Raw genomic sequence first — 16,547 nt, 5'->3', positions numbered from 1 at the left:
ATCACAGTGAGAAGACGCCAGCGTCCATAGGAAAGCATTGAGAATGTTTTCCTATGAAACTGGCTGAATGCACGCCCGGCTCTTGCCGCGCATGCACATTCAGCCGAGCAGGAGGAGAGCTCCCCGCCCGGCACTGGAGAAAGAGGTTAGTTTAACCCCTTCCTCACCCTAGAGCCTGGCGGGAGGGGGACCCTGAGGGTGGGGGCACCCTCAGGACACTATAGTTCCAGGAAAACGAGAATATTTTCCTGGCACTATAGTGGTCCTTTAAGCCACTTACCTTAATCCAGCGCCAACATCAGTTCCGAATGCGCATGCACGGCCAGAGCCGCAGGCACATTCAAACCGCCCATAGGAAAGCGTTACTCAATGCTTTCCTATAGATGTCAGCGTGTCCCCAATGCATCATGCAAGTGCCTCTAGTGGCTCTCAGAGAGATAGCAACTAGAGGCTGGATTAACCTTGTGTGTAAACATAGCAGTTTCTCACTGAGCTGAAGTGGTATGGGTGCCTATAGTGGTCCTTTAAGGACAGAGGTGCCAAGTTGAAACATAACTGATTTACAGTATGTGTCCAGTGCGGCTATTATGACCTGAAATTCTCACTTTAGTGACTATCCCTGAGAGTATCTGGTGGCTGGAGATCTAAATCACATGACATATCGGGCACGCAATACTTCCACTGGAAACATTTAGCACCGAGCTGCAATAAAAACATTAGGAAAACAGAGCTGCTTCTTTACAGTTTTACATGGAATCACGTAATACAAGCTACCAAGATCCAACTAGTATGTCAGACTCAGCCATTAAATAAACCCTCCTACAAGTGTCATCTGTTCGTGCTAACTTCCAGGAACAGCCCCAGTCCCACACTTTAAGCCACGTATGTGTAGAACGTATCCCGGTAGAACGCCGAGCACATCAACATTCTACTTCCTCTCTGTGAGCGCCCGGCGCTCATGGTGACGTCACCAGACAGAGCTCGCCCCTCCGGCTGCGGCTCCAATCACACACTCGCTGGGAGAGGATGGGGTTGTCAGAGGCCAGGAGCTGGCCAGACTTCCCGGGCTGGGAACTGTACTGACTGACAACATGACAGCACGCAGAAGGTAAGATCCGACATGGCACCACACACCCAGGGTCCCTGTCTGCTAACAGGAACAGCTGGGGCCAGTCCTGAGGCTGTGACTTCATGCTGATTGGTACCCGACACAAGGTAGTTTGCCATTTGCTGACCCAGTCGGTGTTTTACACAATGCAGGGCATTAGGCATGACATGCCGCTCACAGACCTTTACTGGGTCCTAGACAATATCAGTCCTCTCTGTAGTCTGGGTATATAGTACATAAGTGTCTGAAACAAAATAAGTAAGATTCTCAAAGCTGCATTTTATCCCCCCTCCCCCAACCCAAATTTATGAAAAACTAGTATTCCATTTCAGCAGCTTTAATATACATTCTTGAAAATGTGCTCTCCTTCATAGCTCTGAGATGGGACCAATTCTACTACAAACTGTTCCAGAATTAAGTCCTTAGACATGACCAAATTAGTTCCGAATTAATTAAACAGTAAGTCAGCCTGCTGGTAAAGGATTTGGTTAACATTGTACAGTGCTATGGCATTTGATGGCGCTATATAAATAAAAATAAAATAATAATAACAATCAGAGTGTCTGTGTGACTCACTCTACTGCCCATGGTGAGAGGAAGTTGGGGCTCCATTCCACTAGGGCTATTTGGTTTGGTTGTGCTAGATAAAGTAAGTCTTAGATAAGTTTTTATTTATTTATAAAATATTTTACTAGGAAGGATACATTGAGATTTTATCTTGTTTTCAAGTATGTTCCTGGTTCACAAAACATTGCATTGATACAATAGGGTACAATAAATCTGCATTTTTATAATATTTTTTTTGGCCATTTTATTTAACTGTCACTGAATTATTTAGTAAATTCCAGAATTTAAGTGTTGGGTTCATTTAAGGATTTTGCCGAATTTTTTATTTTTATTTTTCTACTGGACATTGTACGAGTAGTCTGTTTTTTTTTGTTTCCATATTTAGTGCCAAACCATTTTTAGTTGAAATGTTGAAGCACCAAAAGCCAGACCTTTCACATGATGCTCAGATAATGCAAGAGTTTTACTTATACCGGTTCCAACCTTGTTATGTGAGCATCAAATGATGGGCTGGGTTTTGAGATGTGCCCACAGACTCAATGCACCATATCCACTGCAATTATTAATAATGACTATGGTACTTAGAAAGTCCCCTTTAAAGTGACTTTACTCCTTGACAATGACTTATAACTTAAAGGGACACTATAGGTACCCAAACCACTTCAGGTCATTGATGGAGGGGAAGCTATAGTTCCAGGAAAATTAGTTTGTTTTCCTTGCACTATAGTTTCCCTTTAACCTTTTTTCATGTAATGTTCTGATTTCCTTTGAATATAGGAATTGATGTCACAGTCTAGTTCAGTTCTGGCATAGTAGTGGATGAGGAGAAACACAAGCATTCTCTCCATCGATATTTTATATTTTATTCCCTTCAGCCTTTTTGTAGTAAACAGTTTTTCTCATAGAAAATGCAGTCTTTGCATTACAGCCTAGGGATACCTCATCTGGCCACTCCTCAGATGGCTGCTAGTGTTTTCTGCGGCATTTGCCATGAGTGCACATTCGGTACCCCGATGCTCCTCTTTAACCCCTTAAGGACACATGACATGTCTGACATGTCATGATTCCCTTTTATTCCAGAAGCTTGGTCCTTAAGGGGTTAAAGAGCATTGGATTGGGCAACCATGGAGAAGTTCATGCCATTATCTTGACGTTGTGGGAGGCAGAGATGAAAGCACTGTTAAAGGACCACTATAGTGCCAGGAAAACAAACTCGTTTTCCTGGCACTATAGGGTGTTTAGGTCCTGCCCACCCTCATGGCCCCCCTCCCGCCGGGCTGAAGGGGTTAAACGCTTAAATTTCTACTGCGCCGGGCTCCCTCTGCGCTGTAGATCTCTCCTCCCTCTCCTGACGTCAGCTTTGAATGTGCATAAGCAGCAAGAGACGCGTGCATTCAATCAGTCCATAGGAAAGCATTTCTCAATGCTTTCCTATGGACGCTGGCGTCTTCTCACTGTGATTTTCACAGTGAGAAGCGTGGAAGCGCCTCTAGCGGCTGTCAGTGAGACAGCCACTAGAGGCTGGATTAACCCTAGTCTAAACATAACAGTTCCTCTGAAACTGCTATGTTTACAGCTGCAGGGTTAACACTAGATGGACCTGGCACCAAGACCACTTAATTGAGTGGTCTGGGTGCCTATAGTGGTCCTTTAACCCCTTAAGGACACATGACATGTGGGACATGTCATGATTCCCTTTTATTCCAGAAGTTTGGTCCTTAAGGGGTTAAGGGAGCCTTGTTGCTGGGAAAATGTAAGTAAATTCTTTAATTTTCATATTTTTTTATTGTAAATGGGATGATTTATGTAGAGTTTTGTCACTACATGCACCAATCAGCACTTAATTACAAAATCAGTGGATCTTTATGGGGAATGTTCAATTTCTCTCCTTTTTTAAATTTTTTTTTAATTTTGTAATCATTTTATATATAATCCTTTTTTTACGAATACACCTATGTATTCTTGATCATGAAATATAATATTGTAGAATACACATTAGTAAACTTTACATTTTATTCATTGCTAGAATACATGTTTATGTGCTTTTTTGAAAGCCATAAATGTTATTTTTCTTCTACAAAAATAGAATGGAAAGAAATGCTTTAACCCCTTAAGGACCAAACTTCTGGAATAAAAGGGAATCATGACATGTCACACATGTCATGTGTCCTTAAGGGGTTAAAGGAGCACTATAGGGTCAGGAACACAAACATATATTTCTGACCCTATAGTGTTAAAACCACCATCTAGCCCCCTCTTGCCTCCCTAAATATAGTAAAAGTATACTTGTGTTCAAGCCTGAAGCTGCTAGTTTTGTCCCGGTTTGTCTCAGAACAGCAGGCTGCCTGCTGACACAATCAGAAGTGTTGTTCTGAGCCAATCACAATGCTTTCCCATAGGATTGGCTGGGGCTGTGAAGGAGGCAGCTGCTGGAAAGGTAAGTCACAGCTTCCTGCGGGCCCCCCCAGGAGGTATTAGCGGCAATATCGGTATCTATATTGGCCGATACTAATATTGCCGAAAATACAGAATATCTGCCTATAATATCGGTAAAACCGATAATCGGTCGATCCCTAGTTGGTGGCAGATCCATTATAAAGTGTTAATTTCTATTGGTGGTCGTTGCTGCCGCCCAGGAGTGATGGGAGTGAGCGCAGGACTTTTCTTTTTGTATTTGCGTTCATTTCTATTACCCAGTATCTTTTTAGATTATATTTTCAATTGTCTTTTTACAAAAGCTGTTTTGGACCCCTTCTGCAACTAAACAAGTTTGATTTTATTTCTTTTTTTGCAATGTGCTTTTGCTTTCTTGGTATGTGTAAGAACAATGTCTTATTGTACAGACAGGCAGTTTTGCAAGGCTTAGTGGGATTGTATTATAATAACGAGGTCATGTTCATCAGGTCAATAACCTCGCTGTGCTGTATTTACCAGCTTGACTGAGAGAACATTGACAGATGGCGTGATTTAAATTTCTAAAGCACTAATATTCTACTTTGCACTTATTTATGTTCAAAATCCATTTTTTTTTTTTCATTCAAAAAATTTTAGAGCTTGTTATTGCGATAGCACATATAACATTTTGTCTCCTTAACACAGTAATACTTTCAAGCAGCACTGTTCTGCAAGTTTTGATTTTAAAGGGATTCTATAGTGCCAGGAAAACAAACCCATTTTCCTGGCACTATAGACTCCTGAAGTGCCCCCCTCCCTTGCAGCCCCCTCCGCAGAGCTGAAGGGGTTAAAACCCCTTAAGTCACTAACATGAATCCAGCGCTGATGTCCCTCGGCGCTGGGTCAGGCTCTGCCAACGCTCCTCCCTCGCATATGTCCGCCGGTGGGGTAGACCTAATGTGCATGCACAGCAATGGCCGCGCTCGCATTAGCAGTTCCCCATAGGAAAGCATTATTTCGATTCCAGAAGTCCCTTTAGTGGCTGTCTGGTAGAACATCAGTGCTACCTACTGTGCACCACTGCCCCGTGGAGCGCCACCAGTGGCCATGTAAAGTGTTTGAATGAAAATGCCTCAAGGGACTGATTATACTCGCCAAAAAAAATACATTAAGCTGTAGTTGTTCTGGTGACTATAGTGTTCACTTAAACAAGGTTCCATTTGAGTCCAAAGAATGCGACAGAAGGAGACTGCAGACATCATGGTAGCACTCAGCTATTGACAACTGGCACAAGGAAGAAAAAACAATACATGAAGGCAAGGAGGAATAATATAATCATTAAGAAGTGAGGGGCATTAGCTGTCACTTTTAAGGGACATTCTAAGCATTATAACCACTTCAGTTTAATTTAGTAGGCTAAGGGTGTACTACCAACCATATTAGTCTTATATTTTTTTTTACTAAAGGGACACTATTCACCAAAACAACTTTAGCTTCATGAAGCAGTTTTTGTTTATATCATGCCTCTGAAGTTTCACTGCTCAATTCTCTGCCATTTACAAATTACAATACTTTTGATTCTGTTTATACAGCCCCAGCCATACCTCCCTTGACACAGCCTGCATGAAAACGAAATAGTTTAAAGGGACACTATAGTCACCAGAACAACTACAGCGTATTGCATTTGTTCTGGTTAATAGAATCATTCGCTTCAGGCTTTTTGCTGTAAATGCTGTTTTTTTTTTTTTTTTTTTAAAGAAAATGCAGTGTTTACATTACAGCCTAGTGGTAACTTCACTGGCCACTCATCAGATGCCTAAAATGCATCCAAACATTCAGTGTCTCCTGATTGGAGATTGGCCTCCTGATTGCTGATTGGCCAGGGCTGTGTTTGAATTGTGCTGGCTCTGCCCCTGATCTGCCTCTTTGTCAGTCTCAGCCAATCCTATGGGGAAGCATTATGATTGGATCAGGCTACCACTTCTGCTGATGTTAGCAGGCAGTGGGCAGGTCTAAAGGAAACAGGAATTAAGTAAGCAGCTGCAGACTTGAATACAAGTAAGATTTTACTATATTTAGGAAGGCATGAGGGGCACAGGGGGGCTAGATGGGGGTTTGAACTCTATAGGGTCAGAAATACATGTTTGTGTACCTGACCCTATAGTGCTCCTTTAATTTTCAATCAAAATAAACTTTCTTTAAAAGTCATCATCTCCTGCTCTGTAACTTTTAAGTTTAAATCTATAGTGCCAGGAAAACAAAGTTCAGCCGACAGGGGAGACCTAATGCACATGCACTGCAATGGCCGCACTCTCTTTAGGAATTCTCCCATAGGAAAGCATTATACAATGCTTTCCTAAGGGGATTTGAGTGATGCTGGACATCCAGCGTCAGGCAACCAAAAGTAATTTAACGACCCGGGAAGTCCCTCTAGTGGCTGTCTGTCTGATGGCCACTAGAGTTGGAGTTAACCCTTGATCATAATTTATTGCAGTTTCTCAATAACTGAAATAATTTTTCTTGCAGGGTTAAAGGAACTGGGAATATGCACCCAGACCACTTCAATGAGCTGATAACAGCTGGTAATGTTCTTTTAATTACATATAGGGGGCTCCTGCAAGGTCTAGCAAGCAATTAACAGAGCAGGAGGTGAGAAATTCTAAATTAAACAGAATTTACAAAAAAGGAAGTGTAAACATTAGATTACTTATTACAGGTAGTGTTTAGGAAGGCTGTGCAAGTCACATGCAGGGCTGCATAAACAAAGTGATTTCACTCCTGAAAGGCAGATAATTAAGCAGTGAGACTGCAGGGGTATAACTTGTACACAAAAACAGCTTAATTAAGCTAAAGTTGGGTGACTATAGTGTCCCTTTAAATATGAATTTAAAAAAAATAAAAAATCTTGAGTAAGACCCCAGAACCAAGTGCACCTGTTCACTGTAAAGGAACACTATAGCGTTAGGAATACATACCGTATATAATCGAGTATAAGTCGACCTGAATATAAATCGAGACCCCTAATTTTACCCCAAAACACTGGGAAAACTTATTGACTCGAGTATAAGACTAGGGTGGGAAATGCAGCAGGCAATGGTAAGTTTCTAAATAAAATTAGATCCCCCCCAAAATTAAATGAATTGAATATTTATTTTGTGTATATAATGAATGCAGAGTGTGTATGAGTGCAGTGTGTGTGTGTATGTGATGCAGAGTGTGTAACCTTGGTAGGGGGTGGGCGTTTTTTATTATTATTATTTTTTTTTTTTTAAATCTTCTTTTTATTTTATGTTTAATATTATTACATTTTTTTAATTATATTAATATTTACATTTTTATTTATATTTTTTTAGTCCCCCCTCCCTGCTTGATACATGGCCAGGGAGGGGGGCTATATTATTCCCTGGTGGTCTAGTGGCATGGGCTGTGTAGGAGGGGGGCTGGCAGCGAGCTGTAACTTACCTTTCCTGCAGCTCCTGTCAGCTCCCTTCTCCTCCGTTCCGGTCTGCTCTCTTCTCATCCACTGTAAGTCTCGCGGTCTGAGGGTAACCCGTGGCAACGCTCTGACGCCACGGCTCTCGTGAGACTTACAGTGGAGGAGAAGGGAGCTGACAGGAGCTGCTGTAAAGGTAAGTTACAGCTTGCTGCCAGCCCCCAACAGGACCGCTGGGCTTGTAATGAGCCCGGCGGTCCTGGTCTGTATTATGGCAATGTAAGTTGCCATAATACAGACAGTGACTCGAGTATAAGACGACTGGGGGTTTTTCAGCACAAAAAAATGTGCTGAAAAACTCGTCTTATACTAGAGTATATTACGGTATTTGTTTTCCTAATGCCTTAGTCCTGGTGCCTCTTATCATTCACTCCTCCCCATGTTCAAAAATAAAATCGTAGTAAATGGAAATTTAAACAAATTACGTACCTTTTTATCCAGCGCAAAGTCTCTCTCAGCGCTGCTGCAACCTCCTCCTCGGGTTGCCTCATCCTGGACGCGTGCTGAGATAACGAGCCAATCCAAGGCTCCTCGTACAGCACATGCACAGCACTCGCTGTGATGCGCCTACAATTTCTCTATAGAGCATTATTGTATTCAATGATTCTCTAAGGCTGACCGTGACGACACTGTACATGCACGCATATGCTATGGTATGAGAGGAAGTAAGATTCCCGACTCTCATACCCAGAGGGCTTGGAGGTGTGGCTTGACGCTGATTTTCAAGCCTTCTGATTGGTCTAATATTGAGTTTTGGGAGGTGGAACAGGCAGGATTGCAGGCACTATAACAGCTTCAAAAAGATGAAGTTTTTAAAGTGCCTACAGCGTCCCTTTAAGTAGTTATTATATAATATACTGGGTATGTATAAATGCATGGATGTGTGCAAAGCCTGGGTTTTGTGAACAATATACACAGGCACCCTGATAGTTCAGAATCTCACACACTGGTAGTACGGTTCACAAAGCAAATGAGATTTATGAAAAGTATCTGTTTGATGTTTGCTCAGGGCTGTCTATACTGGGAATCGAAGACGGCTGCTCTGCTCTGTTTTAGTCTTTAGGGTGCCCATAGCAGCTACCCTTTTAGCTATCTTCATCAGGGTTTTTAAATACAGGGAGTGCAGAATTATTAGGCAAATGAGTATTTTGACCACATCATCCTCTTTATGCATGTTGTCTTACTCCAAACTGTATAGGCTCGAAAGCCTACTACCAATTAAGCATATTAGGTGATGTGCATCTCTGTAATGAGAAGGGGTGTGGTCTAATGACATCAACACCCTATATCAGGTGTGCATAATTATTAGGCAACTTCCTTTCCTTTGGCAAAATGGGTCAAAAGAAGGACTTGACAGGCTCAGAAAAGTCAAAAATAGTGAGATATCTTGCAGAGGGATGAAGCATTGCAAAGCTTCTGAAGCGTGATCATCGAACAATCAAGCGTTTCATTCAAAATAGTCAACAGGGTCGCAAGAAGCGTGTGGAAAAACCAAGGCGCAAAATAACTGCCCATGAACTGAGAAAAGTCAAGCGTGCAGCTGCCAAGATGCCACTTGCCACCAGTTTGGCCATATTTCAGAGCTGCAACATCACTGGAGTGCCCAAAAGCACAAGGTGTGCAATACTCAGAGACATGGCCAAGGTAAGAAAGGCTGAAAGACGACCACCACTGAACAAGACACACAAGCTGAAACGTCAAGACTGGGCCAAGAAATATCTCAAGACTGATTTTTCTAAGGTTTTATGGACTGATGAAATGAGAGTGAGTCTTGATGGGCCAGATGGATGGGCCCATGGCTGGATTGGTAAAGGGCAGAGAGCTCCAGTCCGACTCAGACGCCAGCAAGGTGGAGGTGGAGTACTGGTTTGGGCTGGTATCATCAAAGATGAGCTTGTGGGGCCTTTTCGGGTTGAGGATGGAGTCAAGCTCAACTCCCAGTCCTACTGCCAGTTTCTGGAAGACACCTTCTTCAAGCAGTGGTACAGGAAGAAGTCTGCATCCTTCAAGAAAAACATGATTTTCATGCAGGACAATGCTCCATCACACGCGTCCAAGTACTCCACAGCGTGGCTGGCAAGAAAGGGTATAAAATCTAATGACATGGCCTCCTTGTTCACCTGATCTGAACCCCATTGAGAACCTGTGGTCCATCATCAAATGTGAGATTTACAAGGAGGGAAAACAGTACACCTCTCTGAACAGTGTCTGGGAGGCTGTGGTTGCTTCTGCACGCAATGTTGATGGTGAACAGATCAAAACACTGACAGAATCCATGGATGTCAGGCTTTTGAGTGTCCTTGCAAAGAAAGGTGGCTATATTGGTCACTGATTTGTTTTTGTTATGTTTTTGAATGTCAGAAATGTATATTTGTGAATGTTGAGATGTTATATTGGTTTCACTGGTAAAAATAAATAATTGAAATGGGTATATATTTGTTTTTTGTTAAGTTGCCTAATAATTATGCACAGTAATAGTCACCTGCACACACAGATATCCCCCTAAAATAGCTATAACTAAAAACAAACTAAAAACTACTTCCAAAAGTATTCAGCTTTGATATTAATGAGTTTTTTGGGTTCATTGAAAACATGGTTGTTGTTCAATAATAAAATTAATCCTCAAAAATACAACTTGCCTAATAATTCTGCACTCCCTGTATATGGCTCACTGGACATGTGTGGCTTGTGTGACTTGTGAATAGAGTCCAAAAAAGTAAGCATCTTCCTCAGACTGCTCATGGGTTATTCCTGTAGCATAACAGAGCTGTCATAGTTTTTCCTCTGTGCAGGCTCAGAACACACACACGCACAAATCATTATCTTCTAGCTGTGATCCACTCACTCACCTTCAAACCGGTTTCTTACCGTAATTTGTTAAAGTATTCTAAAACCTGACCGTTTCCCCTTATGGTATGGATCGCTCATTTAAAAAATAGTTTTTGTTGTAGTGATTTCATCTTCACATTCCTCCCACACTGAAGCATGGTCTATGACGCTACAACGTTTGGTGTGTGGGAAATTTTTGTTTTTGTCAGGATGGAAGGGGGAAATGAATTGCCCGCTGAAATGGTTAAACACCTAGCTAAAAGCAAACAACTGCACGTTTTCCATAAATACTGGTGCAGCATTTCCTCACTTAAATTAAAAATATTGAGAACTTCTCATGCTAGCGATTTTAAATTAACCGTACTACCCCTAACCCTAGCCTTACATACTATATGTATACCCGCCCACACTATTCCTAACTCTCAAACATGATTAACCCTAACTTTACCCTTTCCCTAGGCCTAACCTTCAGACAGACCACTATCAGGATATAATCCTGTAATTGGTGAGTGGAGCGCTAAACAACAAGTATTTTGCATGCAATAATTGCTTGCCCCTAATGCAAAAATATGGAAGTCTTGATACAATAAATCATGTAAAAGATAAAAACAGAACAAACACTAGTGCAGATGGTACTTAAATAGAATATAAACAGTGCGAACAGGTGTAAGAAGTAAACTCACAATGTTCAGAGCCTGAAAGTTAAGGCTATATATAGACACAGTGGTGCTCATATAGGTGGCACCCCACCTTCTTCAAATGGATTTCACTCTCGAAATAGAATAAAGAGAACCGGAATTTATGGTGGTTTGTCACTTTCAACTGGTGAACTAGATGTAAGTATCAAGGAGACTCTCCTCTTATATAGGCCTAACCTTCACCTTAAGGAAACCCTCTGCTGAAATTGGTTATTATATCAGCAGGAGGTTTTACTTGATAAAACAGTACAGAGTGTTATGTTTCCACCACCTACTGGCTGTTTTCAGCATTACAAGGATATCCCTGTAATGCCGAAACTCCAGCATTCTGATTGCACTGTGATCTGTACTGTGCAGCTGGCAAAGACCAACACAAATCACAATCAGCATGGGGTCATGCTGGGGGCCCTTGAGCACCTGCCAGTCCAGAGAGATTGCCCTCAGCCGTGTTGATTTCACTGAAATCAAGGTTCAAGATTTAAAGGGCTATATTGAGTGCTCCCTTTGATCTCTGCATACATCTCATCCTTCAGCCTGTGGCCATTAAATGTGGCCCCAGTTATCAATTGGTACCAAAGTATTCCAGGGGTCACCCCTGTTCACACCACATTGTAGCAATATGCATTTAAATCAATTTTTAACCCATTAAGGACACATGGCATGTCTGACATGTCATGATTCCCTTTTATTCCAGAAGTTTGGTCCTTAAGGGGTTAAATTAAAGTGCTATATGCTGCGCTCATATTGAGTGATGCATACAGGGCATTTGACAGTCTTGGGTCATTTAAACTGGCCACAGCTGACAGGAGAGTACCATATATCAATTGCTTCTTGGGACCCCATTGTATGAGCAGGAATTTAACCCTGCCCTGCTCACCAAAACTTTGGGTCAGTACATCCTAACAGCATTAAAGCTCGGTTTAGCTAGGGTATAATGACTTGTTCTAATGACATGAAGTGGTTAAACATTGTTTGTATACCTTTCATAGAAGGCATTGACTATTAATTATGTTCTTCCTTGTGCAAATTCTTTAATAGACCAGGTCTAAACATATGGGATATTTTTTTTTTTTCTCACTGATAAAGTCTGCCCACTCTTCTATAATGGTTACTCTAGCTGTGTTCAAAGTTAACCAATCACATTCTAAGTCATGCCTTACCATTGTTATTTTTATATGTTGTAGCTTCAGTTTCTAAGGATGTAAAGTTTGTTTCATGTATTTTTTCTTGCAGAATTGAATATGGGGTTTGAAATCCCGCTTTCTCTTTGGTGGTACCAAGAACCTCCAAAATAATCCTGAAGCACATGTTGAAGAGTGCATTGAGGACCCTGGCCAGTTTGTCCAAATAGACCAGTGATCTCATAGATGCTATGGAGGAAGAAGTCATAGAATGGCTTGCTGCCTCAGTACATCGACTAGTTTCCTGGGGTGCTTCGACCGCCATGATCTTTGGAGGGGTTGTGCCTTATATCCCCCAATACAGAGACATTAGACGAACACAGAACGCTGAAGGATTCTCCACTTATGTCTGTCTTATGCTTTTGGTTGCAAATATTCTACGAATACTCTTCTGGTAAGGGACTCTAGTGTCTAGTGGAGCATATGTGAAGAATATTTTGGCATAAAATTCTTCTAAATAGTGGCTTGTAATACCATTCTACTTGTGTAGAACAGGTACCTTACTGTTTATAATAGCTGTCTTACACACATCCTCAATTTCTGCCAGGACCCAGCCCAAAAATAAAAAAGTGTAATGGAAGAAACCTCAACCATTTAGGATATAGAAATTTAGAGCCTGCTATATTGAATTTATAGATGCTAGATACGCTGTTTCAATTCTCAAATTCTGCATCTCCCATATTTTAATGCAGGTTAAAGTAAAGTCAACGAGAATTAACGCTTCTGATACAGAATCATTATTTCACCTTTGTCCCACACAGTGCAAGGAGCAGGTGACACCATTGTATCTCCACAGTGCCCCCTTACTCACTTGGCAGACAATGTAGAGATTTTAACCGCCGTTGGCTATGATGAAAGTTATAGTAATCAAAAAAAATGAAATAACAGAAATATGAATGGGAGACATGTGACCACAATGCAGATTTGTCTCCTATTCATAGTTATTTATAATTATGACTGACATTTCAATTTATGATCAGTATTTTGCTGCTGATTGCATACAGCATCATGAAATTTCCATAACTCTATTAGATTTTTTTAAAATTTTTGAACCCAGGGAGAGTGGGGCAGTGAAAATCTGCCTGTTAAGTCCAATTTTGTCCAATGATTCATATGCTGGCAACAGACACTGATCAGCATTTGTAGAATGTAATCACTACTATTTTTATTAGGAAACGCAAGCAGAAATGACTGTAACTATTATGAATGGATGACAGATGAGCGTTATACTCCTAGCCAAGACATGTTTTCCATTCATAACTTGATGGCCATTTCAATTTGCTATTGGTACAATAATTATATTGGCAGGACACATGGTGCACCCATTCCTTGAACTAAAGTGCAAAGGATTGAGATTGTTGTTCAGGGGCTCTTTTAGCCACAAAAGGAGTAGAAATCTGAAGATTTCATCCTTGCCATTGAACACCAAAAACATAATGTTTCAATCTTCCATTTTGTAATTTTGTGGAGAATTTAGGTGAAGGTGAGATGTAGTTAATTCATGCTTTTCTTTAACATATGTATCTGTGTTGTTTTTGTCAGGTTTGGGCGCCATTTTGAATCACCACTTTTGTGGCAGAGTATAATTATGATTGTTACAATGCTGCTTATGTTGAAACTATGTACAGAGGTTCGTGTGGCAAGTGATATAAACACAAAGCGACGGTCATTCTCAGGTATGTAATGTTAAGAAGCTCTGTCACAGTATTCCATATAATATTATTTGACACTTTTCCACCTAAGTCCTTCCCAGTTTCCTTAGTGGTTCATCAACCCTGATGATTGTACCCATTCCATTGATGTGTAATTTAAGAGCAGTTTAATACATGTGGGGGAATTTATTCAGTAGGCTCCAAATTGTAAAACTTAGACTTAAATTGCTAATTTAGAAAAAATCTCCAAACCTTTTATAGTCACAATTGAACTATTTTAGCCTAAATTTCGCAATTTACTTTCCCACCTGTGACTTGTTACAGTTCTGTGTTTAGTGTATAGATCCAATACCATATTTGAATATTTAAAACCGGTTTCAAGGTGCTTAATTGAGACAACACATTGGAGAAACCTATACAAAAAATAATTTAAAGAATTGTAGATATGAAGATTAACTCAGAATTTCACTTAATTTTCTATATATTATTGGAGTCTGCAACAGGCCAGGAAGTGACCGGTCTTCCCGTTGTTTTCAGTGAGAAAATTGGGAATATCCTATAAACACTCACTCTGGTAGCCTTTATGACATAGATAGTTTACGCTTACCTGCTGTCAGTAATTTGATAAACATTAATAAAACTACTCGCCAAGCTTACTGTGCAGTGTTACATGTCAAGTATCGTCACTGGTTTTCAATGAATAACATTGTTGTCTGGTCTGCGTGTAATGCAGCGCAAATTTTGGGGGCAAAAATCAGTTTCGTTTTAATTGTTTTAGTTGTATTTTAGTAAACTGCATTGTTTTTGTTTTACCCAACTAAATCTCCAGTAGATATTAGTCAACACGACTAAAATCTAATGGGTTTAGTTAAAGCCTCTGTCTCTTTTGCCCCTTCCCCAGCCCTTCTAGGTATCTCTTTTCTAAGCCCTGGTCTGTCTCTTGCCCCTTCCACAGACCCTCTGTGCAGTGTTAATTTTGATGGCAAATTTCCATTAAGTTTTAGTCAAAGTCTCTTGACTAAAAAGCCATTTTAGTTTGTCGTATTTTAGTCATCTGAATTATTTTAATTTTAATCTAGTTTTAGTAGACTAAAATCTGACTAAATTTATTAGTCGACAAAGTTAACACTGGGGCAATGACTACGTTTTACTCCCCAGATTGTTCTAATAACATTTCCCATGATGCTTCACCATCTTTAATATCTGATGTGCCAGTGGTTATCATCAAGGTATACTGTATATTCCAAAGTTGGTTCACTTGCATGGATGTTGCTGGCCACATACAAGATCTGTGTTTACTCTGCATTACATTTTTTTCAAGATTACAGGAGAAATGGCGTGTCAGAAAGGGAAAGAATCGGGTTGTAATCTTTGATCGTAAATAGATTTTTAAATGAAGAGATACATAATATTACATGCTGGATGGATAAATAATTAATAATACATGTTTTTTTAATTATGGAGTGCAATGTCTTTATCAGCACTGAACAACTTAAAGGAATAAACACAAAGGAAATTACAAATTGTTATGAAGCAGCTTCTAATATACTTGTGTGTACTCTGAAGGAACTGAGGCTTGTGTTTGTGACAGTCATGTTTTACCTTACTACAGTAATCTCTGTTAGATTACTTACCAGTACTAGGATGAGACATGCACACATTTTCAATGAAGTAAGTCTGTTTAAAGGACCACTATAGGCACCCAGACCACTTTAGCTTAATGAAGTGGTCTGGGTGCCAGGTCCAGCTAGGATTAACCCTTTCTTCTATAAACATAGCAGTTTTAGAGAAACTGCTATGTTTACCTATGGGTTAATCCAGCCTCTAGTGGCTGTCTCATTGACAGCCGCTAGAGGCGCTTCCGCGCTTGTCACTGTGATTTTCACAGTGAGAAGACGGCAGTGTCCATAGGAAAGCATTGAGAATGCTTTCCTATGGACTGGCTGAATGCGCACGCGGCTCCTGCCGCGCATGCGCATTCAGCCAATGACTGCGATATGGAGGAGGAGAGTTCCCTGTCCGGCGCTGGAGAAAGAGGTAAATTTAACCCCTTCTACCCCCTAGAGCCCGGCGGGAGGGGGGCCCTGAGGGTGGGGGCACCCTCATGGCACTATAGTGCCAGGAAAACGAGTGTTTTCCTGGCACTATAGTGGTCCTTTAACCCCTTAAGGACACATGTCATGTGTGACATGTCATGATTGCCTTTTATTCCAGAAGTTTGGTCCTTAAGGGGTTAAATATCTTGAATTGACATTCATTTTGTGCAGTTGTTTCATATTGACCTCTGGCATGTTAAGGCCCATTTTTTTGCTTAAAGCATATGATCTCCATTCATTTTTGTGAAATTTGTGTCTGTGTTTCTGTGTTTTTATTTATTTTTACTGCTGCTAAAAAATGGTGCAAAGTTCTAACAGTGAGGCATTCACCACGGAAGCCGGTAATAACTGTCTGTGAATTTCGTTGGTAATAATTTGAAGTTAACAACTTTGCAGTTAAATAGATATAATCCATTTTGTCTTTTTTTTTTATTGCTCCTTTAGACGTTAATGATTCGCACAGTTTTGGGAAGGAGCAATATGTAAAGATGTGTTTATTCCCTGTGCTTTGAAGGGGGCACATTCACTG

At 40.7% G+C, this 16,547-nt stretch overlaps 1 protein-coding gene across 2 annotated transcripts in view; it reads left to right on the top strand.

The window, feature by feature from the left end:
* The first annotated feature begins 899 nt into the window (after nucleotides 1–899).
* Nucleotides 900–16,547, top strand: part of SLC66A2 (solute carrier family 66 member 2) — a 105,916-nt gene continuing 90,268 nt past the window's right edge. Inside the window, exons 1-3 of one of the 2 annotated variants that reach the window (XM_063451664.1) lie at nucleotides 900–1,108; nucleotides 12,323–12,664; nucleotides 13,813–13,946. In XM_063451664.1, the coding sequence (XP_063307734.1) occupies nucleotides 12,462–12,664; nucleotides 13,813–13,946 (337 nt within the window). In that variant the 5' untranslated portion in view covers nucleotides 900–1,108; nucleotides 12,323–12,461. The remainder of the gene's footprint in view (nucleotides 1,109–12,322; nucleotides 12,665–13,812; nucleotides 13,947–16,547) is intronic. The other variant, XM_063451666.1, reaches the window with a different exon arrangement.

This window comes from Pelobates fuscus, chromosome 4 (assembly GCF_036172605.1).
Source record: "Pelobates fuscus isolate aPelFus1 chromosome 4, aPelFus1.pri, whole genome shotgun sequence".
In the NCBI taxonomy this organism is placed as follows: domain Eukaryota; kingdom Metazoa; phylum Chordata; class Amphibia; order Anura; family Pelobatidae; genus Pelobates; species Pelobates fuscus.
The sequence above is the reverse complement of the archived record's forward strand: the minus strand, read 5'-3'. Positions and strand labels throughout refer to the sequence as shown.